Genomic DNA, 27,002 nt, shown 5'->3' on the forward strand with positions numbered 1-27,002 from the left:
GCTATTTTCCTATAGACTATGTACAGCTGCAGCGATCGGTTAGCTGCTCGGATAGCTGATGTTTGAAGTTGGTGAGGGAGATAAAGGTCTCCAACTTCAGCGATTTTTGCAATTCGTTCCAGTCACAGGCAGCAGAGTACTGGAACGAAAGGCGGCCAAATGAGGTGTTGGCTTTAGGGATGATCAGTGAGATACACCTGCTGGAGCGCGTGCTACGGATGGGTGTTGCCATCGTGACCAGTGAACTGAGATAAGGCGGAGCTTTACCTAGCATGGACTTGTAGATGACCTGGAGCCAGTGGATCTGGCGACGAATATGTAGTGAGGGCCAGCCGACTAGAGCATACAAGTCGCAGTGGTGGGTGGTATAAGGTGCTTTAGTGACAAAACGGATGGCACTGTTATAGACTGCATCCAGTTTGCTGAGTAGAGTGTTGGAAGCCAGTTTTACTAGGGTAAGCTTGGCAGGGTGAGTGAAGGAGGCTTTGTTGCGGAATAGAAAGCCGACTCTTGTTTTGATTTTCGATTGGAGATGTTTGATGTGAGTCTGGAAGGAGAGTTTTCCAGTCTAGCCAGACACCTAGGTACTTATAGATGTCCACATATTCAAGGTCGGAACCATCCAGGGTGGTGATGCTAGTCGGGCATGCGGGTGCAGGCAGCGATCGGTTGAAAAGCATGCATTTGGTTTTACTCGCGTTTAAGAGCAGTTGGAGGCCACGGAAGGAGTGCTGTATGGCATTGAAGCTCGTTTGGAGGTTAGATAGCACAGTGTCCAATGACGGGCCGAAAGTATATACGTAGAATGTATGCACACATGACTGTAAGTCGCTTTGGATAAAAGCGTCCGCTAAATGGCATATATTATATATAATGGTGTCGTCTGCGTAGAGGTGGATCAGGGAATCGCCCGCAGCAAGAGCAACATCATTGATAACAATGGCCAGCAAGAAAATCATAAAGAGGCCCCGACAATGCCTTTTCCCGCTCAGGAGACTGAAAAGATTTGGCATGAGTCCCCAGACCCTCAAAAAGTTCTACAGTTGCACCATCGACAGCATCCTGACCGGTTGCATCACTGCCAGGCGAAATCATGCCTCATTAGCTCATTATTTATTGTTATTCTGGCTGCACTTTTTGACGTGACTGTAAATTAGCCGTAGTTGGCTAGCTAGCAAGTAAGGGATAAGAACATTGCCAGCCAATATGGCAACGGAACATTTAGAATGAACAATGGATACAGAACAAAAAGACTGAATGACTGGGTCGCGCCTCTGGCAACCGAACAGATAAAATGAACGACAAGTTACCACCGGCTAAATCTATGACGTTAAAATGGCTATTTACTCTGTTCCATATGACTGCGCAATTCACTGTCTCATCAGCCCAGCCAGGCACCTTATAAACTTGATCTCAACTATGAAAAGTATCTAGACATTATCTCACATTTCTTTTAGAATAGCATTTAGTTTTCAATAACGGAGATTTGTGTAAACCTTGATATCTGTCTCTCCGACCTTTGAAACATTATTTCAACATTCAAATTAGATGTCCAGCTATTACATAGTAAGCAACGTTTCTCAGGCAGTCTAAATCATAAATCAACTGGAATCATTTTTTGTTATTAATATAAAGAAATGTAAATTGAAAAAAGGTAAAAATGAAACACCTAGTTTGCAGTCTTTCCAGCTTCAGTTTGAAGTGATTGAGTTAGCTGTATAGTTGGCTAGCTCCACTGAAGAACAGTGTCCTGACGAGTGAGCACATTTTCTATACCAGGCGAAATTGTTCCTCAGTAGCTCATTTTTATGGATGTATCCAAATAAATGTCCCTAGAAAACAAATGCAAATGCTGCTATTTTACTGTTATTCTGGCTGTAAGTTAGCTGTAGTTGTAATTGTAAGTTAGCCTTAGTTGTCTAGCTAGCAAGCAAGGGATAAGGACATTGCCAGCCAGCATGGCAATGGAACATATGGAACGAACGACTGGGTTGCGTCCATAGATACAGAAAATAAGTAAAATATGTCAATCATAATTTGAATATGTTGGTAACTCGTTGTATAAATGTGATAATGCCCTCTGTGTTTGGAGTATATATCGGCACGGTTTCCCTGCCCACGACCGTCTCAGGCCTAACAACACCTGTGCCAATATATCCTCCAAACACCGGTATCAAGGGATTTTTCACTTATATATTCTACCAACACTTCAATCGTTATTCTAATAATATATTTCACATTGCTAGAGCAAGTACTTTTAAATGGGCAGCTTTATACACATTGGCAACATGGCTAACAAGTTACATTGTTTTAGTAACTGGGGTGCACAACAAACACTCAACTTTGGTGCCTTATGTTAAAGCATTGTTAAAAAAAACAAATGCGCTACTCTAACCAGCATATTCCCTTTTGGCTGCGTTTACACAGGCATACAAATTCACCCCCCCCCCCCTCCCTCCTTCTAATTGGTCTCTTGACCAATAAGATCAGGGATGCCTATCTTAACGCAGCCTATGTTTCAGGATTCTTGGTAATACATTGCAGTGATACAATAAAGAGTCTTCCTCAAACCAATAATTTGTTTCATTGTCATTGTCTATAAGTCAAGGACATGCACTCCGCACATGCTGAAATTTACAAAGTGTTTTCTCTTCAGACAATGACTCTGTGTATGTTGTCTTTATCAGACAGCAGGCAGTTAGCATTGAGGTCAGACACAAGGTTGGAGTTCCACCAATAGAGTCCACTCATCTTCACAAACGTTGTTTCCATCTCCACTGAAGACATTCTGTTTCTACTCCTGTCACATATTTTATCACTATAATTGAACCATATGCCCTCTCTCTGTCCATCTCTCTCTGTCTCTCTTCTCATTCATAATTTTTCTCTGTCTCTCTCTTTCCATGCCTAATAATATGCAAATCCTTATTCCACCATAATTCTAGATGTAACCTAAACAACTATGACTAGAATAATGTCTTACTGTAAGTAAGACAGTCCCCATCCTCATTTCCACCTGAAAGATTTCTATCAATTCAACCTTTGACCTTAGGATAACCTTTAGGGTTCAGCCTGCCAAGTCACAGTTGTCTTTCACAAAACTTTTCCAATTAACTAGTTCACTAGTTCACAAATATTTTTGATTGACTCCTCTGTGGCACTATTAGATTACATAATGCTTTTAGAGCTTGCTTATCTCACGGAAACTGATACAAAGACAGCATAACTCAAATGTTATCATAAAATATGTATTTAGATGAGAAATACTGACCAGAAGTCTATGACAATACCCCTTTGTTTTGTGTTTATCTCAGCCTGCCTCCCTGTCTGCCTCCTTTCAGACGTTATAGACACCAGATACCACAAGCCTCCCTATATTCTTCCAACAACCTGATTGTTTTTTAAGCTTTGATAAGTGACTGCCGAGAAAGAAAGAAGAGAGAGGATAAATGAATAAATGAAACCCATCAGAGCCGTTTATGAGTCTGACCTTTCTACATACTCTTTATTATCCTTTACTCCGGTTCAGGACTCATTAGGAATGCCTGGAATGCAGGCTTTCCTCTGACATGTTGAATTTCATATACTTAAACATACACACACACACAAACACACATATATACAGACACATGCATGTACATATACACGCACATGCGCACGCACACATATTCTGGGTTCTGAGACAGTTATTAATTTGGCAAGCGGAATGGGGATGACATCACAAGGCAGGTAGTGGTAAACACTCTTAATTGGTGGATGGCCGTGGCTGCCAAGACAGCCGGTGTCAGTGTTGATGGTCTGTGGTCCCTAGCTGTAGCTGTGCCCGAGGCCCATTTAGCTAAACAGTTCTCTCTTCTCTGCAGAGGCCCAGGCAGCATGCGTTATACTGGTGAGGCTGATTAGTGTATTTGTGCATGTTGTGTTTGTTTGAACAGAGGTATTTCTGCTCTCAAATCCTTGATACATAACAACATTGTCAGGTACACTTTGATACATACAAAAAATACATGTTTTAGTAATGTGTTACTCTGTTGGACTTTTTCATATTTGAACTTATTTCAGAGTATATAAGACATATGTATGCTGTGCACAAGAAAAAAGGAGTGAGAGGGGGATTGAGAGAGAGAGAGCAGGGAATAGGTCCAAATATAAATCACGAGGAAGCGATATATGTGGGTTAGACAGAGAGGAGAAATAGCAGAGATAAAATTGGTAAGTCTATCCATCTCTGTTTGAACCACACGCCATTTTAATGCTCTGTATTCAGGACAGAGTGGGAAAATGGTAGTGACATAAGATTAATTGTCATACTAAACCAGCCAGGACAACACCAAATTGTTGTGTGTGTGTGTTTGTGTGTGTGGGTCTTTGTGTGTGTGTGGGTGTGTTTGACAAAGACAACAACATACAAAGCACAGCTAACTCTGTGAAGGTGCGGGTCGTGCACAGAGTGAAAGTAGCCTACAGGGGGATAGAGAGGTAGCCTACAAACCAAGGTGCAAGCACTGCAGCTGTTTGTCGAACCAACAGGGTCAGCACTTTTGTCACGTTTGTCATGAGCGGCTGCCATTGGGTGACTAGCACTTAGCAGAATTGTCACAGCATTATGACTTTAGGGGGAATCCTTTAGGGGAAATCCATAGATAGAGAGGTCAGTAAGGACTGCACCTCAGAGCTGATGGAAGACCTTGGGTGCCAGACTTGACAGGCTGGTGGATACCAGCTCTCAGCTTGTGAAGTTCCTGCTGGTATGTGCATTGTTAGTGACATGTATGTGTATTGTTAATGACATGTACTCTGAGTGTACAAAACATCAGGCACACCTTCCTAATATTGAGTTGCACCTGCTTTTGCCCTCAGAACATCCTCAAATTGTCGGGACTCTACAATGTGTCGAATGCATTCCACAGGGATGCTGGGCCATGGTGACTCCAATGCTTCCAACAGTTGTGTTGTTGGATTGATGTCCTTTGGGTGGTGGAGCGTGAAAAACCCAGAAGCTTTGCTGTCACGACCTGACCTTAGAAATCCTTTTATTTCTCTATTTGGTTAGGTCGATGTGTGATTAGGGTGGGCATTCTAGTTTTTTGTTTCTATGTTGGCCTGGTATGGTTCCCAATCAGAGGCAGCTGTCTATCGTTGTCTCTGATTGGGGATCATATTTAGGCAGCCTTTTCCCACCTGTTGTTTGTGGGATCTTGTTTTTGTGTAGTGCCTGTGAGCACTCCATTTCTTCACGTTTAGTTTGTTTCTGTATTGTTTTGTTGAGTTTCAATAGTTAAACATGTGGAACTCTACGCACGCTGCGCCTTGGTCCATTTATTCTTCCAACGATCGTGACAGAAGATCCCACCACCCCATGACCAAGCAGCGTGTCCAGGAGGAGCAGAGAAATCCTGGCCGGAAAGGATTGCCTTCCATGGGAGCAGACAGAAGCAGCGAGGGAGCAACAAGAACAAGTTTTCTGGATCTACGCACCGTGTCTCCAGTGCGCCTTCACAGACCGGTGCGTTTTGTGCCAGATCCCCGCACTTGTCATGCTAAAGTGGGTATCTGTCCGGGACGTGTTGAGCCAGCTCAGCGTTCCTGGTCTCCAGTACGCCTCCAGGGTCCAGTACATCCTGCGCCGGCTCTACGCACAGTGTCCCCAATGCGCCTTCACAGCCCAGTGCGTCCTGTGCCAGCTCCCCACGCTGCCGTGCGAAGGTGGTCACTTGTCCAGGACACGTTGTGCCAGCTCTATGCTCCAAACCTCCAGTGAATCCACGGTCAAGAGTCCCCGGTGACGATGCACAGTATGGAGCCTCCGGCGACGATCCACGGTCTGGTTCCTCTGGTGACGATCCACGGTCCAGAGCTTCCGGCTAAGATCCACGGTCCGGTTCCTCCGGCTACGAACCACGGCCCGGTTCCTCCAGGGATGATCTATGGTCCGGAGTCTCAGGTTTTGAGGCCAGAGTCCGCACCTTTGGTGCTCTCATGCACTGACCTTAGAGATAATTTTATTTCTCTATTTGGTTAGGTCAGGGTGTGATTAGGGTGGGCATTCTAGTTTTTCATTTCTATGTTGGCCTGGTATGGTTCCCAATAAGAGGCAGCTGTCTATCATTGTCATATTTAGGCAGCCTTTTCCCACCTGTTGTTTGTGGGATCTTGTTTTTGTGTAGCTGCCTGTGAGCAGCCCAGAACATCACATTTCATGTTTCTTCTGTATTGTTTTTGGTGAGTTGCATATTTATTAAACATGTGGAACTCTAAGTACGCTGCGCCTTGGTCCATTCATTCCAACGATCACGACATTTGCTGTTCTTGACACACTCAAACTGGTGCGTCTGGCACCTACTACCATAATCCATTAAAAGGCACTTAAATATTTTGTCTTGCCCATTCATCCTCTGAATGGCACACATACACAATCCACGTCTCAATTGTCTCAAGGCTTAAAAATCTTCTTAAACCGTTCTCCTCCCCTTCATCTACACTGATTTGAAGTGGATTTAATAAGTGACATCAAGAAGGGATAACAGCTTTCACTTGGTTCACCTGGTCAGTCTGTTTCATGGAAAGAGCATGTGTTTCTGATGTTTTGACCACTCAGTGTATATGTATTCTTGTGATGGATCAATTTTACTGTTTATGTCTGGACTCATTTTAATCTATCTAGTATTCAGATGTAAAATATGAACTATGTTCCATTTTATTTATTCATCACGTATTAACATAGTCATTGAAGACAGGAGGAAAAACACAGCAGAGTCGAAGTTTGATTTAACTGAGAAACACCATACAGAATCATACAGAAGTTGAATCGTAAATCACATTTAAATTAGATTTTTTCAAATGTTTGACAGCCAAACTTCATCAACATGCTCAGACTCAACATGTCCGAGATCCACAAATTGAATCTAGCAACAGGTTTCCAGGTGCAAAAAAAGCAACAGGCTGTGTATTTGCGTTACAGTAAATATTTATAGATCACTCTGCCTTACAAATGGACAGTAGGAGGTTGGTAATGAATTTGTTTTAAAACTTGGTGAGTGTGCCACAAATTCACCGGGACAGGAGTTGCACGGTTTCCCGTGATGTGTAGATGTAGGATCTTAATTTGATCACTCTTTTGTTCCTGGGCATTTTCCTGTACAGCAGATATGTTTTAACTTGTACTGTAGTTGAGGTTTAAAAATGCTTTTAAAGTTTGTAATTTCCACATTAAAATGTCAGACTTTATTTGCCCTAACAAAAAAATGATGAACCCCTACAAAAAAATGTCCAATAGTTATAATCCACATAATTCACATTTCCTGTTGCTGCAAGATTATTTTTCTGCTGTAGCAAACTGACTGAAATTAAGATATATCTGTAGAGAGGACGGGGGAGACAAACTGGGGAGACAAACATTCTCGCCGGGTAAGGAAAAGGGGGCAAAGTGTAAACGTTCCTCTGCCATATTTCTAAATGTAAGCAGCTGGGCTATCGGTTTGCAATCCCCATTTGAAATAAATACACAGTGAAACAGATATGACTGCATACATTCGATTAGGCTGTCAAAATATTGTATCACCTTGTGGAAGCTTTTAAAGGTAATTTGAACTACATTAAATGTTGTTGTATTTGGGATGCACACACACACACGCACACACACACACACACACACACACACACACACACACACACACACACACACACACACACACACACACACACACACACACACACACACACACACACACACACACACACACACACACACACACACACACACACACACACACACACACACACACACACACACATGTGCACATACACACACGCACAGACACACATGCTCACACATATGCACACACTCGCACACATGTGCGCACACACATACTGTATCTCTACAGTAGATTTTACTGTACTATTTTGTTGAACTGACACCAACACAGAGTGTCATCTGATAGTATCCATCTCTCGCCAACAGTTGTCAGTCAACTCTGCACTACCCACTCAAATTGAATGTCAGGAGAAGAACGATATGTAGCCATTCTCTTTTTTGGGCCAAGACATTTCTGTTTCCCCAAGCAAAGAATAAGTTCCAAGGAAAATAGCTGTAGTTTAGAATCTAAATGACAAGAATTGTAGAGTTCTTAGTATCACAATGGCTCAGGTGTTAGCAGATGTTTTTAGACCTACAGAAGAGTGAGTACAGTACATAGGCATACAAAGTAAATGGGACCACAGCAGCATACAAACCCACTGCCCTAGCATTGCTAGCACCAGACTCTTAAAGTCCCAGTACAGTCAAAAACATAATTTATGTGTTGTAAAGCGTCTGTGTGTAGCAGATATGAGTAATGAAAGCAATTTTACTCAAATATATCACAATACACGTTGTATAAATACAAGGCCACAAATACAGACCGCAATACAATAAACAATTACTCACAAACAAACATGGGGGAACAGAGGGTTAAATAATGAACAAGTAATTGAGGGATTGAAACCAGGTGTGTAAGACAAAGACAAAACAAATAGAAAATGAAAAGTGGATCGGCGGTGTCTAGAAGGCCATTGAAGTCGTGACATGTGTTTTATTTATTCTATACCATGAGGTTGGAATAATACTTGACTTAATCAAAAATGGGTTTATTTTAACCAAGCAGTGGGTTGCTTTTTACTCTTTTGCTAGGTTTTTATTATTAATGTATTTTTTAACCAGAAATGGTTTATTTCTTATTTTATTGCTAGGAATTTTTTTATACCGTGTAACGCTTCTCTTGTGGTGAAGGAGAGTCGGACCAAAATGCAGCATGTAGATTGCGATCCATAATTTAATAAACAAACGTAACACGAATCTAAATACAAACACTACAAAAAAACAATAAACGTAACGAAAACCGAAACAGCCTATACTTGTGTACACTAACACATAGACAGGAACAAGGACACTAAGGACAATCACCCACGACAATCTCAAAGAATATGGCTGCCTAAATCAGAGACAACGATAAACACCTGCCTCTGATTGAGAACCACTCCAGACAGCCATAGACTTTGCTAGATCACCCCACTAGCTACAATCCCAATATATACACACCACATACAAAAACCCATGCCACACCCTGGCCTGACCCAATACATGAAGATAAACACAAAATACTTCGACCAGGGCGTGACATACCGTCTCTCTATTACATAATCTGTTAATTTTCTAAAGGTACATATACTTCTAACAATAACAATCAATGTTTCGACGTTACTACATAGTCTATGAAATTATTAAAATGACATATGGCCAACCATGACAAATTGTAGATAAAATACAAATGTTTATTTTCAGATTTTAATTTCAGTACAGAATGAAGTCATGCTAAAGAAACACACAAATAAACAAAACATTTAGAAGCACAATACATAATTTGAAAATCACAGTAGAAAAAAACAAACACTTTACCACCCCCTACCAGGTACACATGTTCTGTTTGAATATTCATGTAGAACAAGAAAACACTCATGATAGTGAATGCCAGGGAGTAGAGGTGATTGTCCCCGAGAGTCAAAACGAATGGTTTGGGTCTCTTGTTCTTTTGGTCGTCTGGTGGAGATATTCAGCCATATTGGTTCCAACCTGGGGATTAGAGAATATGGATATAACATGTTGAACAATAAACAAGACATTCACACTCTTGCACAAGCCCACACATACACACAACATTATTGTGTTTCCTTTTGCTCAGAACAGGCTATAGTCACATACAGTCCATTTATTTTACCTTTATTTAACTAGACAAGTCATTTAAGAGCAAATTTTCATTTTCAATAATGGCCGAAGAACAGTAGGTTTACTGCCGTGTCATCTTGTCATCTTGTCATCTCTGGGATTCAATCTTGCAACCTTTCTGTTACTATTCCAACACTCTAACCACTAGGCTAACCACTATTGCTGTGTGCAGGATATTAATATGCATTGAGTTAAGTCCAGACACTTTGTGCATAGTTTGCAGCAGGGGTGGGAAGAATACTGAAATAGCCTACTCAAGTAGAAGTACTGTTACTTCAGTGACATTTTAATCAAGTATAAATCAAATTACTGACTTTGAAAAATACAAAGAACTACAGTAACACGAGTATTTGTAATTAGTTACTTCCCACCTCTGGTTTCCAGTATTACATATGAAATATATTCAATATTCCACATGTATACTTACGCTACAATATGACATTCGGGCCTCATCAATGCTTGGGCGGGCAGTCTTCTTTCCAACTTGTTACTGGTGGTGGGAGAAACACTCTCAGGATCATGTCATCTTTAGAATCTGGGGACTAAGACATAACATGGTTTTAGGGGACAGACAACATGGATAACCTCTTAGGTCGACCCGACACGCAGGCGTCCCATCTAGACATCTGGAAATGCAAATGCACTATGCTAAATGCTAATAGCACTCGTTAAAACTCAAACGTTCATTAAAACACACATGCAGGACTACTGAATTAAAGCTACACTCGTTGTGAATCCAGCCAACAAGTCAGATTTTTAAAATGCTTTTCGGCGAAAGCAAGAAGAAGCTATTATTTGATAGCATGCAACACCCCAAAAGACCCGCAGGGGACGTAAACAAAATAACTAGCATAGTCGGCGCAGAAATAAAATATAAAACATTCATTACCTTTGACGATCTTCTTTGTTGGCACTCCTAGATGTCCCATAAACATCACTATTGGGTCTTTTTTCGATTAAATCGGTCCATATATAGCCTAGATATCGATCTATGAAGACTGTGTGAGTAAGGAAAAAACAGCGTTTTATAACGCAACGTCATTTTTTTAAATTAAAAAAGTTGACGATAAACTTTCACAAAACACTTCGAAATACTTTTGTAATGCAACTTTAGTTATTAGTAAACGTTAATAATCTATCAAATTGATCACGGGCGATGTATATTCAATAGCTTCACGTCTTCAAATCATGTTTAGAAATTTCTACTCCAAAATATCCGGTCGGAGACCGGAAGAAATGGGCTGTCTCTTCTTCGTTTGACCAAGAAACAAAGCCTAGGCAATTGACAAGACTGGTGACATCGTGTGGAAGCTGTAGGAATTGCAATCTCGGCTCCAGGTAATGTGGTTTCCATTCAACAATACATTCAAGTGGCGCATTGATATATTTTCCAATTTTCAGTGATCAGATTTTCCTGCGCTTTTCGATGAAACGCACGTTCTGTTATAGTCACAGCTGTGATTTAACCAGTTTTAGAAACGTCTGAGTGTTTTCTATCCACACATACTAATCATATGCATATACTATATTCCTGGCATGAGTAGCAGGGCGCTGAAATGTTGCGCGATTTTTAACAGAATGTTCGAAATAGTAGGGGGTAGGATCAACAGGATAAACATGGATGAACATTGGAGACACTACTTTCATTTCAATATGTAAAGTTAGCTACCAGCATTCGGTGAACTGGTGGTGGGAGAAGCACTCAGGGCCATGCAGCCTCTAGTGTCTGTGAATTGGGGTACAGAGACATAACAATAAAACAGTTTCATTGGGATAGGCGTGCCACTAGCGGGACACCTCGACATCGTCTGGTGAAATGGCAGAGCACCAAAATCAAATGATATTACTATAAATAACTTAATAACTAACTTTCATGAAATCACAAGTGCAATACATCAAAATAAAGCTTAACTTGTTGTTAATCTAGCCGCTGTGTCAGATTTCAAAAAGGCTTTACGGCGAAAGCAAACCATGCAATTATCTGAGGACAGCACCCAGCACACAAATGCATAACAAATAATTTTCAACCAGGGAGTTGCGACACGATAGTCAGAAATAGCGATATAATATATGCCTTACCTTTGAAGATCTTCTTCTGTTGGCACCCCAAAAGGTCCCAGTTACATTACAAATGGTCCTTTTGTTCGATAATGTCCTTCGTTATATGCATAAAAACTCAGTTTAGCTGGCGCGCTTCAGTCAATAATTGACTCAGTTTCCCTCCATCAAAATTCATAGAAAATGAAGCCCAAACATTACTAATAAACTTTTCCAAACAAGTCTATTAAAATGTATAATCAAACCTTAGGTATCCTAATACGCAAATAAATGATAAAATATAAGATGGAGAATAGTATGTTCATTACCGGAGATAAATAATAAAGAACGTGTTTTCTTCCACATGCTTGGAAACACTACAGCCAAAATAGGAGCCACCTAGAAAAACTAAAATATCTGGGTCATTTTTCCAAAAATCAGCCTGAAACCCTTTCTAAAGACTGTTGACATATAGTGGATGCCCTAGGAACTGCAATTTGGGAGGACTTGGGCTTATAATTATAGTACTAGCCATTGAAAACAGTAGTAAGTTGAAATGTTTTGTGGGGGGGTGGTTTGTCCTCGGAGTTTCACCTGCCGTATCAGTTCTTTTATACTCACAGACATATATTTAACAGTTTTAGAAACGTTAGAGTGTTGTCTATCTATATCTACCAATTATATGCATATCTTAGCTTCTGGGCCTGAGTGACAGGAAGTTTACTTTGGGCATGCTTTTCACCCGGACGTGAAAATACTGCCCCCTTTTATTAGGTGGAGAATCAAAATGGATAGCTTAAGCTTGGATGAAAAACTTAGACACTCCTTTCATTTCAATATGTAGCTAGCTAGATAGCTATTGCTACCTAAAGTAACTGTGTCTGCATCCAGACTGACACTAGCTAGCCAGCTAGCTAACTCAGTAAAAAATAGGCCTAGCTAGCTTAGTTAAATCAATAGCTAGCTATCTGATCTAGCTAGCCAGACCGGGTGAGTTATTAACTGGCTACCTGAAGTGAAACAAAGCACCACACAGTAATGTTAACATTAGGCCTACAGAAGACAAGCTTCCTACATGCATTGATGTAGCTAGCCAGCTAGCCACACTTAAACAAAAACCTACAATTTTTGCTACCACACACAGCTAAATAAAATAGTTTGCTAGCTTGCCAACTAAGTTAATACATTTTAGAAAAGTAGCTAGCTAGCTAGCTAATGATCAAGCATGCAAGGGGTTGTTGCTAACTATCATGACTGAGATAATATGTAATTATGATAGCGAGGTCTATTTAACCTTAATGGATGATTAGTAATGTCAGCAGTCCCCAGACCTTAACTAGCTAGCATTTTACTCACAGTGCCTTGCCCATTCTCGTTGACTAGCTTGCTGGATCATTTTGATCACCTAGATTCGGTGGGAGAATTAACAAATCCAATGGGTCATATCTCAATAACCCAACATCAATAACCTGGCATTAACATCCCAACCGTGGTCGTTTTAAAGAAAACAACCCAACTAAGTGAAACAATGCCTGCAACCCAGAAAATGGGCCATTCAAACAACCCAGTATTTGTTTGAGTGTGATAATGCCCTGTTAGTGTAAGATCTGTTTGAAAACATCACCTGTTTTGGTGGGAAGGAGTTTTGGCCTGCCTGGTGAAATCTCCAGGAGGTAAATAAGGTAATAGCCAATAAGAAAGAGAGTTCTTATTGGAGAGACTAATAAGCTATTTTTACTTTCTTTTCATCCATTTTATTAATTGAAAACAATCACAGTAAGGAAGGGAGAACTGGGACGAAAGTAATTACTCAGAGACAACGTATACACACTTCCGGTCAAAAGTTTTAGAACACCTACTCATTCAAGGGTTTTTCTTTATTTTTCACTATTTTCCACATTGTCAAATAATAGTAAATACATCAAAATTATGCAATATCACATATGGAATCATGTAGTAACAAAGCTGCCATCAAGGCAACAGGTGGCTATTTGAAGAATCTCAAATATAATATATATGTTGATTTGTTTATCACTTTTTTGGTTACTACATGATTCCATATGTGTTATTTCATAGATTTGATGTCTTGACTATTTTTCTACAATGCAGAAAATAGTCCAAATAAAGAAAACCCTTGAATAAGTAGGTGTTCTAAAAAATTTGACCAGTAGTGTATGTCTTCTACCATTAGCAACTATAATTTCCTTTATAGGGTAAATTCGATTGAATTAAATAGTCAGAGAACAGAACTACAGAAGCGTTACTTTTGTACATGCCGGAAGGTCGGGAGTAACACAGGTTTAGGATGGAAGTAACAGCTGGCAAGAAGTGCACAATAGCTGTCTTATTGCCATGTTTCTGCTTTGTAAAACTCGTTACATTCATCAGCCATAATTTCATGTTCATGTCGATTTTAATAAATAATGCTATAGTTTTGAAATGAATGAAAATTAACCATGCGTCAACATTGCAATGTTGCACAACCACAATATTTTTTAATCGGACTAAAATCGATCACATAATAGCTACTGTATATTAACCATCATTTTCTCATGTCACTGTAACGGAAATGCAGTAGAAGATATATGTCACCATTTGCAATGGTTCTCATGCTTAGCTGGATCAATCGGGTGCGCTCCAGCTGTCCTTTTCATGCGCACTCCTCATGTCTTGATCGACAAAAACGTTTTTATTCTCTTCACAAACCGCAAACTCATCATGCTCAACACATTTCCATAGCTAAGGTAATTGACACCCAGAATCATAAAGATATATATTTTTAACGACTAACCAGTCGATGAAAGCTTATGTGAGAAGCTGATCCATCAAGTCAATTGATTCAATCATAATTCTAAAGATGTCATATATCATTTTAAAATATTCGTTCACTTGTTGATATTTTGCTAACATTAAAAAAGCAATATGAATAGGATACAATCGGATAGAATTGTGTGTACATAAATTACAATTTAAATTTGATTCCAGGTCATCAGTTAGGATTGTGTTCATTTTGTCCCACCCATCTCTCCTGTAACTTCTCCCATGCTAACACCTAAGACTAGCTAGTATGATATTTGAAACCTATGCTGTCATTTAGTCACTAGATGAGTTAAGAAAAAAAATTACATTGCTCAAAACCACATTTTGTTGATAACTTGGCAAAACATAGTCGGACTGGGCTGTTTTGCAGGGAGTGTATCCTCTGCATTAGGAACATGCTGACTTCACTAGTCATTCTAGCTTTTGTGTTATATGAGAAAAAGGGCGTGTCACTTTTGTCCCATGTTACTTTTGTCCCAGCTTTCCCCTACTTAATTGCAACCCAGATTGGACCTTTACATCCTTTAGGCTTTTACCTTTAGGGGCTCCAGAGTGGCGTAGCAGTCTAAGGCACTGCACCGCAGTGCTACAGGCATCCCTACAGACCCTGGTTTGATCTCTGGCTGTATCACAACTGGCCATGATCGGGAGTCCCATAGGGTGGCGCACAATTGACCCAGTGTCGTCCGGGTTAGGGGAGGGTTTGGGTGGGATAGGCCGTCATTGTAAATAAGAATTTGTTCTTAACTGACTTGCCAAGTTAAATAAAGGTTAAATTAAAAAGAACTCCAACTGAGACACACAGGTCCATCTACTATTCTGCTTGTCACACATCAGCACCTCTCTCCCTCTGATTTCTCATATCAGACAGTGGAGACTGAATGGAGAAAGATAAAATGGAGGCTGGGATGGTTTCATGGTCTATGGGTTCTGGAGTTTATAGCTATCCACCAGTTTATGCACTTATTACTGACATCACTCCCTACCATCTCTCTCTCCATCTCTCTGTACCCCCCCTCTTACTCTACACAGGAAGAGACAGCCATAATAAGCCACAAATTAAAGAAGAAAAAATCAATGCAGGGGCATTAGACCTTTCATTTGGAGACTTAAGGTGCCGTCCTCCCTCTGAATGTGCTGAGAAATTGGGCGCTGTGCTGATTCATGGAGTGCTGTGGTGCAGTAGTGTGTGTGCACGTGTGTGCGTGTGGGCACTGACATAAAGGCACCCTCATTATTAAAGCAGTTAACCCTGTGTAAGAGATTCATAAACCCCAGAGCGCCACAACTGACACATGGCTGTACTGAGGGCTGAGTCATTATTTCAGACACCAGGTTTAAGCCCCAGATACGACCTGTATTTATATTGGGTTTAATCGCCCCAAAAGGCTGGGTCGTTTTGTTACACTTAATTGTAGTAAAGGTCTTTCCTCCATGAAAAAGTAGTGTTTTATCAGTAGTCCACAACTTCAACAGTAACTGACACGCGAGATTAAAATAATAATCATAGCTGAACGTTTAAGAGAGACACACTTTGTTGTCCACAAATATCCCAGCTAAATATCTGCATACCAAATACATGGTTTATTAGGTACATCAACCCATTAATGTAAAAGGATCCCTCCTACAGACAGTAGTGAGTCACGTGGCATGCAGACAGGCATCGAGGGATTCAGTTACCGATTGAATGGGCAAAACGAGTGACTTAAGCAACTTTGCGCGTGGTATGATTGCCAGTGCCAGTTGTGCCAGATCCAGTATCTCAGAAACGTCCGGCCTCCTGGGCTTTTCACCCACAATAGTGTTTAAGGTTTACAGAGAATGGTGGAACAAACCAAAAAACATCCAGTCAGCGGCAGTCCTGTGAGAGAAAACAGTTTGTTGATGAGAAGGAGAAGGGCAAGGATCGTGCAAGCTGACACAAACAGACAAATAACTGCGCAGTACAACAGTGGCATGCAGAACGTCATCTTGGCACGCACAACTCGTTGATCCTTGTCATGGATGGGCTATTGCAGCAGACAACAACACCGGGTTCCACTCCAATCAGCTAAAATAAGCGGCTACAGTGAGACGCTTATACAATTGAGGAGTGGAAAGACATAACCTGGAACATGACAGCGAGTTCAGTTTAACCCAATAGAGCATCTTTGGTATGAGATGGAATGGTCTGTTCGCCATCCAATCTGCAGCAACTGTGTGATGTCAACGCATCAGCACAGACCAACATCCCTATGGAATATTTGCCACACCTTGTAGAATGCCCCAGATAATTCAAGCTGTTCTGGAGGTAAAGAGGGGTCCGTCCCGGTACTAGATGGTATACCTAATAAACTGAGTGTATGTATCTGCCTTTATTACAAACAGAAGTAAGGATGCAGTAGGCTGCAGAAACACACACACATGTTTATTGTGATTGTTTACCCTTTGGTAGCATGGGCAAGGAGTGAAACTGCTGATAACAGTTCACAACTGCCTGAGAAATGGAAATTTAAACTTAGAGTTTAGCACCACACTCCACCTTGCTTAAATTATAAACAAATTAAATCAGTCATTAATTAAAATGAATAAAATAGCCTGGCCAACAGGGAGTTTTCTCCTAGCGTGTTGTAATGGAGACTACTGGGTGTTCCTCTATAACAGTTTAATGTTAATGAGCTCGTCTCATAAAGACAGGCTAATTGTCTCTTTACTCTATTGTTTTCATTGCTGTTATTGTTGTTATTGTTTTTATTTTCTTCTGTTTGTCGCTGAATACATTTGCTCCATAACTTCGGGTTGAAAAGGATCAACCAAGAGATATTGAAGCTCTGTCAAACCATTTCTATTCATAGGATATTCATTTGATTCTTTAATAGGCCTCATTAAATTTCAAATGATAGCCTTTTCTCCATGACAAAATGTCCCCATTGCAAAAGGTTCTTTATGAATGGGACTTTTCTGATGCGACAATAAGGGTAATTTATAGGGTTTGATTTCAAAGTCACAACCAAAATGTCTGTCTTTAGATATGGAACATCGGCTGTGCTTTCCATTCTGTCAAGGGCATTATGGACGGATGCATTCACACAGGCAGAACATTCACTTTGAAATGAGTTATAACCTGCAGAACGCCATGAATCACATCTAACTTTCCATGTTCATATCTCTCTTCCCTCTTCCTCCCTCTCTGTGTGTCTGTCTTTCTATTCCTCACACACACACGCACACACACACACACACACACACAAACACGCACGCACACACACACACAAGCACACACAAATAAACTATCCTAATGCAAGCCACACCACTCAACATGCCATAACTACTAACTGCAGGAATTACGCTTTAAGGACTATATCTCAGTGGATGGCTGGAATGGAGAAAATGGAATGGCATCAAACACATGGAAACCATGTGTTTAACATATTTGACACCGTTCCACTGATTCCGCTCCAGCCATTTCCACAAACCCATTCTCCCCAATTAAGTTGCCACCAACCTCCTGTGCTCTATCGTCAAAGGAATCTCTCGTAAAGTTAAAATCAGTGATCTTCATGGTAGTACGACATGAATCAAATAGCATAAACTGTATTATTGTGATAATTCAATCAATTTTGGTCTATTGAATTGAGTTTTTGATTTTCAGAAATGCTGCTCTTTGTTTATTTCCTTGGGCTGAGTGTGAACAGTTTGGGCTCTATTCAATCTGTTTAGCTGAAGTTCAGTGTTACAGCATGATTGAAATTGTAAAGGCAATGTCCTGGCGTTTGTGGAGACTGCATTCACAGTAAACACTGCATACAGTATGTCGGTGCAATTGGAAATTACTTTGCACTTCTAGCTCCCAATCTGTAACACGTCAGCCATACAGATTAAATTAGAGCCCTTACTCTCTAGTGAAGAATGAGCACACAGAAGATTATCAGGAAAGGTTTATTTTTTATTTAAACTGTATTTATTCAGTTGAGAACAAATTCTTATCTACAATGAAGACTTACCAAAGGCAAAAGGCCTCCTGCGGGGACAAGGGCTGGGATAAAAATAAATGTAAAAAATATAGGACAAAGCACACATCACGAAAAGATAGACACCCCATCACTACATAAATACAGACCTAAGACAACAACATAGCATGGCAGCAACACATGACAACACAACATGGAAGCAGCACAAAACATGGGAAGAACATTATTGGGGACAGACAACAGCACAAAGGGCAAGAAGGTAGAGGCAACTATCACTCACACGAAGCAGCCACAACTGTCACGAAGAGTGTCCATGACTGAATCTTTGAATGAAGAAACTATCCAGTTTGAGTGGTTTTTGCAGTCACTAGCTGCAGCAAACTGAACAGAGGAGCGACCTAGGGATGTGTTTCCTTTGGGGACCTTTAACAGAATGTGACTGGCAGAACGGGTGTTGTATGTGGAGGATGAGGGCTTCAGTAGGTATCTCAGATTGTTACGTCCGTCGTTAGATGAATGAGACCAAAGCGCAGTGTGGAAAGTTCTGCAGGGCTAGACAGCAACTATGCAAAAACAAGATCCCACAATCTCAGGTGGGAAAAAGGGCTGCCTAAGTATGATCCCCAATCAGAGACAATGATAGACAGCTGCCTCTGATCGGGAACCATACCCGGCCAACAAAGAAATAGAAAAACCAGAATGCCCACCCAAATTAAACCCGACCTAACCAAATAGAGAATTAAAAAGGCTCTCTAAGGTCAGGGCATGACACAGATAGGGGGGAGTGAGGCCTAAGAGGGTTTTATAAATAAGCATAAACCATTTGGTCTTGTGATGGGTATCCAGAGATGACCAATTTACAGAGGATTATAGAGTGCAGTGATGTGTCTTTTAAGGAGCATTGGTGGCAAATGTGATGGCCAAATGGTAAAGAACAACTAGCCGCTCCAGAGCACTCTTACCTGCCGATCTATACATTACACCTCCGTAATCTAGCATGGATAGGATGGTCATTTGAATCAGGGTTAGTTTGGCAGCTGGGTTGAAATTACGTTAGAGGAAACCAAGTCTAGATTTAACCTTAGCCTGCAGCTTTGATATGTGCTGAGAGAAAGACAGTGTACCATCTAGCGATACTCCCAAGTACTTGTATGAGGTGACTACCTCAAGATCTAAACCCTCATAGGTAGTAATCACACCTTTGGGGAGAGGGGCACTCTTCTAACCAAACCACGTGACCTTTGTTTAGAAGGTGTTCTGAACCAGGTTAATGGCAGAGAAAGCTTGTTGGATACTAAGAAAGCTTTGTTGTAGAGCATTTAACGCAAAATCCGGGGAGGGGCCAGCTGAGTATAAGACTGTATCATCTACATATACATGGATGAGAGAGCTTCCTGCTGCCTGAGTTATGTTGCTGAGTTAAATTGAGAAGAGTGTGGGGCCTAGGATCAAGACTTGGGGTACTCCCTTGGTGACAGGCAGTGGCTGAGATAACAGATGTTCTGACTTTATACACTGCACTCTTTGAGAAAGGTAATTAGCAAATCAGGTCACCAAGCAGGACTAATTCAGACTTAGTGTAAGTGGCCAGGAGAAGCTTAGGGTAATTAGGGTACAGGCAGGTGCTGATGGTGGATGATTACACCCAGAAACAGTCAACAAAGAGCAATTTGAAAGTTTAATCCTTAAAATCATTCAATCTAATTGTTTGGGGACAGGCTTAGTAGAGACAAATGGGCACTGAAGGTGTTCCTTGGTAAAGATTGCCACTCCACCACCTTTGTAAGATCTGTCTTGCTGAAAAAGGTTAGAACCAGAAAGGTTAAAATCAGTGTTCAAAAAACTCATTCCTATCCACGACTCAGACCAACACATCTGGATTGGAACTGTGACCCCACACTTTCAATTGATACATTTTAGTTAATTAGCTTTTAGTGTTAACGTGCAGATAACCCAGGCTTTTATGAGAGCAAGAATCAGTGAAGCAGATATCAGAGCACAAGTCAGAATTGGGGTTAGCAACTGTAGATGGGTCAGGGTATACTGTGCACATTTCCAGATATCATCAGCAGTTATACAATCAGGGAACGGCAGAGGACAAGGAGAGCTCTGCAGTGTTGATTTTTTTCATGACATTTGAATGTGCATCAGATGGCAGCAAGATCATATTGTACAGCAATTTCATCATGTGACATGAATACAAAGCCAGCGAGAGGTGATTAAAATAGGATTGGAGGCCAAGAGTCCATGTAACCAATAGAGAGTCAGAGTCCCGAGTGTGGGAACAAACATAGTCTGTCCCATGGTCGGGGGACAGTGTTCATAGTCAACAAAGAACGCAGGAGTCATGAGTAAGTAGCATAAAGCACAAGAAAAAACATAACGACTTGGAGCAAGCCATGGTAGGTTCAGAGTCACTCGCCCGAACAGTGTGTGTGTGCTGGAGGCGAGCGACAACTCGGGAGAGAGGGGGGAGTGTGGCAGGGTACCTGTACCAGACAGGGGGAGACAGTCCATGGCAGATGGTGAACAGATCGTCAGGTGGAATCCATGCAGCAGGTTACTCGGGGAGCCTAACAAAACTAATAATCTTCAGGTCCTGCTCAGTTTCCCACCATGCCCTGAATACAGAGAATTAAAATGGCATGGGATCACACATACACTCACACACAATTATATAGTGTATGCAACACAGTTAATATAAGGAATAGTGGCCACATTCAGTTTTCCTACAAAAGATGAAGCAACTTGTATTTGTCTTTTAACAAGGCAAGATAACAACTGGATTTGTATTGCACAAACATAATAAGTAGCCCTAGTTGGCCAGCAGGCATTGGACGTATGATCAAGTCACTGATGGCAGCAGATGTGGTTAACTCCTTAAGCGGGATAATTGTCATCCGCAACCGCTGAATAGCATAGCGCCTCAAGTCAAGTAATATTACTAAAAATATTCATATTCATGAAATCACAAGTGCAATGTTGCAAAACACAGTTTAGCCTTTTTTTAATCCACTAGTCATCTCAGATTTTGAAATGATGCTTTACAGCGAAAGCAATCCAAGCGTTTGTGTAAATTTATCGATCGCATGAAAAAACATTAAGTACACTTAGCATCAGGAATCTTGGTCACAAAAATCAGAAAAGCAATCAAATGAATCGTTTACCTTTGATGATCTTTGGATATTTTCACTCATGAGACTCCCAGTTACACAATAAATGTTACTTTTGTTCCATAAAGATTATTTTTATATCCAAAATACCTCCATTTGTTTGGCGCATTATGTTCAGAAATCCACAGGAAAGAGCGGTCACGACAACACAGACAAATACCAAATAATATCCGTAGTGTCCACAGAAACATGTAAAATGTTTTTATAATCAATCCTCAGGTTGTTTTTAAAATATATAATCAATAGTAAATCAACCGCAAATGTCTTTCACAGTAGGAGGAAAAAACAATAGCTGTCCAAATTCTGTTCCGCAAGAAAAACTCATGTGACCACTCATGTTATCGTTCTGGCTCATTTTTCAAAATAAAAGCCTGAAACTATGTCTGAAGACTGTTGACACCTTGAGGAAGCGATAGGAAGAGGAATCTGGTTGATATCCCTTTAAATGGAGCAATGGGAGGGTATGGAACATGGAGTTTTCAAAATAGAAGGCACTTCCTGGTTTGATTTTTCTCAGGGTTTTGCCTGAAATATTAGTTTTGTTATACACACAGACAATATTTTGACTCTACAGAGGATGCCATCGCAAACCGATGATTGAGTTATGATGATAGCACTACTTAACTTCTCTGCTGAGCTAGCAGGCATATCCCTAATTAATATACACACTCATTATTTGGAGTAGGAAGCCCCGTATTTCCACTTTGTTTATTTCTTTGAGTGGACACTGAAAGACTGTTTGTTGGTCTCTGAAGCCCCCCGAAACCTGAAGCCCACGAAAGGAAATCATTCTGCTCCTTGCCTTGCAAGGGGCGGCAGCGTAGCCTAATGGTTAGAGCATTGGACTAGTAACTGAAAGGTTGCAAGTTCAAATCCCCGAGCTGACAAGGTACAAAATCTGTCGTTCTGCCCCTGAACAGGCAGTTAACCCACTTTTCCTAGGCCGTCATTGAAAATAAGAATTTGTTCTTAACTGACTTGCCTAGTAAAAAAGTAATATATATATTTATTTAGTCAAATAATGAGCTCCAATCATTGCCAATGAATGACTGCTAAATTAAGCTGTTACATTAGAGTGAGAACTAGATAAGGAACACCCAATGTTTCATTTTAGAGGCAGAAAGTCTAAATGGCATGAAATATTAAAGGGATACTCAGTATTTTGACAATGATACCCTTTGTCTACTTCCACAGAGTCAGATGAACTCGTGGATGCCATTTTTTTTTCTTTGCATGAATTTTGAAAGAAGTTGGTAACTAGCGCTAGCGCAATGACTGGAAGTCTATGGATATCTGCTAGCATGCAATGACAGAAGTCTATGGATATCTGCTAGAATGCATTGAACTGCAGACCTGGCAAAGTCATTCAACTTGATGGCTTCTCTGATGAACAGAACATCGATTGTCAGTATTTTCCCCCCGGGACTGTAAATCACTTTGGAGAACCCCTTCACAGTTGTAGAAGAGGGACTTAAGAGATGCTACCAATTATTTGCATATCCTAGCTTCTGGGCCTGAGTAACAGGCAGTTTACTTTTGGCATGTCATTCATCCGAACTTCCAAACACTGCCCCCTAAAATCAAATATTAAACCTTTGAGTTCATCACACATTACAAATCACGTGTCTAAGTTCAGAGTTGTGTGTTTGCATGGAAACTTAAGCAAGAAGGCAACAACTTTGTTGGCTTGGCAGTAACACACTAAGCTGCAGAGTCTGTCACATCCACAACATCAGAGTGTTCTTCCAGATGTAGAGCTTACTGGGAGACCAAATACCAGACAGGGGTCAAGCAGAGAATCTCATAGATTAACTTTATGCACAGACTAACTGCCAGGACTGTGTCAGTCTCAGACTGACCGCCAGGGTCAGAGCATCTCACTATCGGTGATACAAAACAGCTCAGAACCCACTACCTATTTAACCTTTATTTAATAAGGTAAGTCAGAACACATTCGTATTTACAATGACATCCTAGGAAAAGTGGGTTAACTGCCTTGTTCAGGTGTAGAACAACAGATTTTTACCTTGTCAGCTCAGGGATTCAATCTAGCAACCATTCGTTTACTGGCCCAACGTTCTAACCACTAGGCTACCTGCACCTTCCCTCTACCCATGATGCAATTCCCACAAATCTCAGCTCAAGCAGGTACAAACTGTGTAGGAAGTATACAACTTTGATTTGCGTCTATTCTACAACATATTAATGATTCAAATAATGACAATGTAATCTTTATCCTATCAATTCCATATGTAAATGCTTTTGCCCGGGAATTTTTCAACGTCAAAATGTATAACTTAGGCCTCCTGGGTGGCGCAGTGGTCTAGGGCACAGCATCACAGTGCTAGCTGTGCCACCAGAGACTCTGGGTTCGCTCCCAGGCTCTGTCGCAGCCGTCCGTGACCGGGAGGTCTGTGGGGCGATGCACAATTGGCCTAGCGTCGTCTGGGTTAGGGAGGGTTTGGCCGATAGGGATATCCTTGTCTCATCGCCCACTAGCGACTCCTGTGGCAGGCCGGGAAGCAGTGTGGCTTGGTTGGGTTGTGTTTCGGAGGACACATGGCTTTCGACCTTCGTCTCTCCCGAGCCTGTACGGGAGTTGTAGCGATGAGACAAGATACCATGAAAAGGGGGTAAAAATGTTTAAATAATAAAAATGTATAATTTAGTGGCTAACTAAAATACAAAATATAATATGAATAAATGTCTGCTCTGCTTTGATATTCCCTTTCATAAAGATACCTGTTTCAAGATAGTTTGCTTTAGGTTTTACTGCTCCGTCTCATCTATTACAGCCGGTTAAAGCTCCTTTATCGTTGCACGTTGGGCTCAACAAGTTCAAAGCTTTTACCAATTAGAGCATTATTCAAATGTGTATGGTGTTTTACCAATGACCCCTCTAATGCATCCTTTACATCCATCATCAGTGTATAGAATTACAGTCCTTTTATATCAGACAGACGTTGCTGCCTTTTAAGCTGCCCTTTAAACCCCTGTATGAAAGTACAGATACATTACGTATGATGTCTAACCCAAACATGTTTCGGAAGCGGTCAAGTAAAGTAGTATCAAATTCATTTGAAAAGTTATTCTAATCGGGGACTTCCCTCCGTGGGATAGAAGGAGTATGTGACCTTACATTGAGTCAGCAGGCGGATCTAGAGTGTGTTTGTCTGGTGTTGTCTTATCTGCTAGTTCGGAATGAAAAAAAAACTGTGTGTTTTAAGATCCAAAGTCTTCTCAGATAGATATCAATGGAAACATGTTTCTGGTTCATTCCAAACAGGATGCGGTGGATTGAAGGCCATTCTCTCCATGCAAATATTAGGTGGAAACATTATCTTAACAGTTATTAGTTTTGAGGGAGGAATAATATGCAGGACCAAACATATAGGTCCGTGTTTATTTAAGTGAAAATATTGGAAGAGGATATCCATCTCTAAGTAATGTATTAATAAGAGCCTTTTCACTGGATCTTATGAGATGCTATTCTCTATTCTCTTTTGATTTATTATTGATATTTAGGTCACGTGGAAACATTGGGATGTGCAGATACATCTACTCTGAAAATGTAGATGGGACCTACACAAATTCATATGGCTTGATTTTGAAAGAATGTAAGACTGGACATTTTTGTGTGCTCAGAATGTTAGTGATACTGTAAAACGATTGTAGACTATAGGGAAAAGTCAGAGAGAGAGAAAGGGAGTGAACAAAAGAAGGAAAAGAAGAGCGAATGAGGGAAGGAAAGAGAGAAAGTAAAATGAAGAGAGATAGAGAGAGGGGGTAGAGGGGTTTAAGGGAGAGAAGGAAGAATTTCTCCTACCTCTAGGGGGTGCCATGACATGGGAAACATCATCCTGCCTCATCCCTCCTTCACAACATCCCCATCCAAAAAACAGCCATTACTCAATCTCCTTTGCTCCCCATTCATATGTTTATGCCAGCAGTGGCGTGAGTCTTAACTCAATCTCAGATCTGTGGGAGAATTTGATCAGCGTGAGGGCAAAGCCACTGGCTGCCCCCGTCACCTCAAAGCAGAATGGATGGTATTAGCAGGAAGAACCATAAAGCTTGATCAGATTAGGAACTGCACTGAAACTGTGACATGTCACTGCTACTGTAGCAACACAACAATGGAAAGTCCCCTAATATCATTGAAGGAGTTTTGCTGTTGTGTTTTTTATAATTTAATTTCTTCGTTGTTTCACTGTCCCTCTGAGCTAAGGTATATCTCTCTCGTTGGTTATGTTTTTTATGGGAGTGTGTGTGTGTGTGTGTTTGTGTGTGTGAACTGTATGTGCTTGTATGTCCTCATAAAGATGCAGGATGTGTCAGCTATTTTGTGTATTCGTGTGTGTTTCGTGCATGTGTGTGTTGCCATCCTGGGAAAATAAATGACATACTGCCCACTTACATGTGTTTGATAAAAATCTTCCTGGTCTCTCTCAACTCATCCTTAGCCACTAACCAGCTCCAGATTTAGCCTCCGCTGCCTCCCATTTTAACATGAAGGCTCTAATCACAGCCAGCCCCACACACACACACACACACACACACACACACACACACACACACACACACACACACACACACACACACACACACACACACACACACACACACACACACACGCACACGCACACGCACACGCACACACACACACACACACACACACACACACACACACACACACACACACACACACACACACACACACACACACACACACACACACACACACACACACACACAATGTCTATTTAAACAGCAAACATACTAATGGAATTCTATTGTAACCAATAAAACGCGTTGCCTACAGGGTTTGTTTATAAATGTATGTAAAACCAGTGAATGACATGATTTTTTTTGTTCCTATTTACTGAGTACACATAGCCAAAGTCTAATTGTCAACACTGCTTAATATAAAGGTCGCATGTGAGAAGATTGCTAACACTGTTAGCAATGCAGCTAGTTTTTGTGCGCATGGAGAGATGAGTTACAAGAACTGGCCTTGATGTGATTGAGTAAACAGCCTTACTTTATTATCAGCTGTCTCTGTGTAGAGAGAGGTTTGGAATGGGGTGTGTGGGTCTCTGTGTAGAGAGAGGTTTGGAATGGTATGTGTGGGTCTCTGTGTGGAAAGAGGTTTGGAATGTTCTGGGTGAGTCTCTGTGTACGAAGTGGTTTGGAACGGTCTGGGCGGGTCTCTGTGTGGAAAGAGGTTTGGAATGGTCTGAGTGGGTCTCTGTGTGGAAAGAG

General features: G+C 41.0%; 1 protein-coding gene across 1 annotated transcript in view; it reads right to left on the bottom strand.

Annotated features, from left to right (window-relative positions):
- The window catches only part of LOC124034941 (keratin-associated protein 5-1-like), a 48,757-nt gene that overhangs the window by 18,950 nt on the left and 2,805 nt on the right, over positions 1-27,002 (bottom strand). The window contains exons 3-4 of the mRNA XM_046348334.1: positions 26,385-26,499; positions 16,953-16,965 (exon numbers count right to left, since the gene is read on the bottom strand). Coding sequence (XP_046204290.1) covers positions 16,953-16,965; positions 26,385-26,499 — 128 coding nt within the window. The remainder of the gene's footprint in view (positions 1-16,952; positions 16,966-26,384; positions 26,500-27,002) is intronic.

Source organism: Oncorhynchus gorbuscha, linkage group LG05 (assembly GCF_021184085.1).
Source record: "Oncorhynchus gorbuscha isolate QuinsamMale2020 ecotype Even-year linkage group LG05, OgorEven_v1.0, whole genome shotgun sequence".
Lineage (NCBI taxonomy): Eukaryota > Metazoa > Chordata > Actinopteri > Salmoniformes > Salmonidae > Oncorhynchus > Oncorhynchus gorbuscha.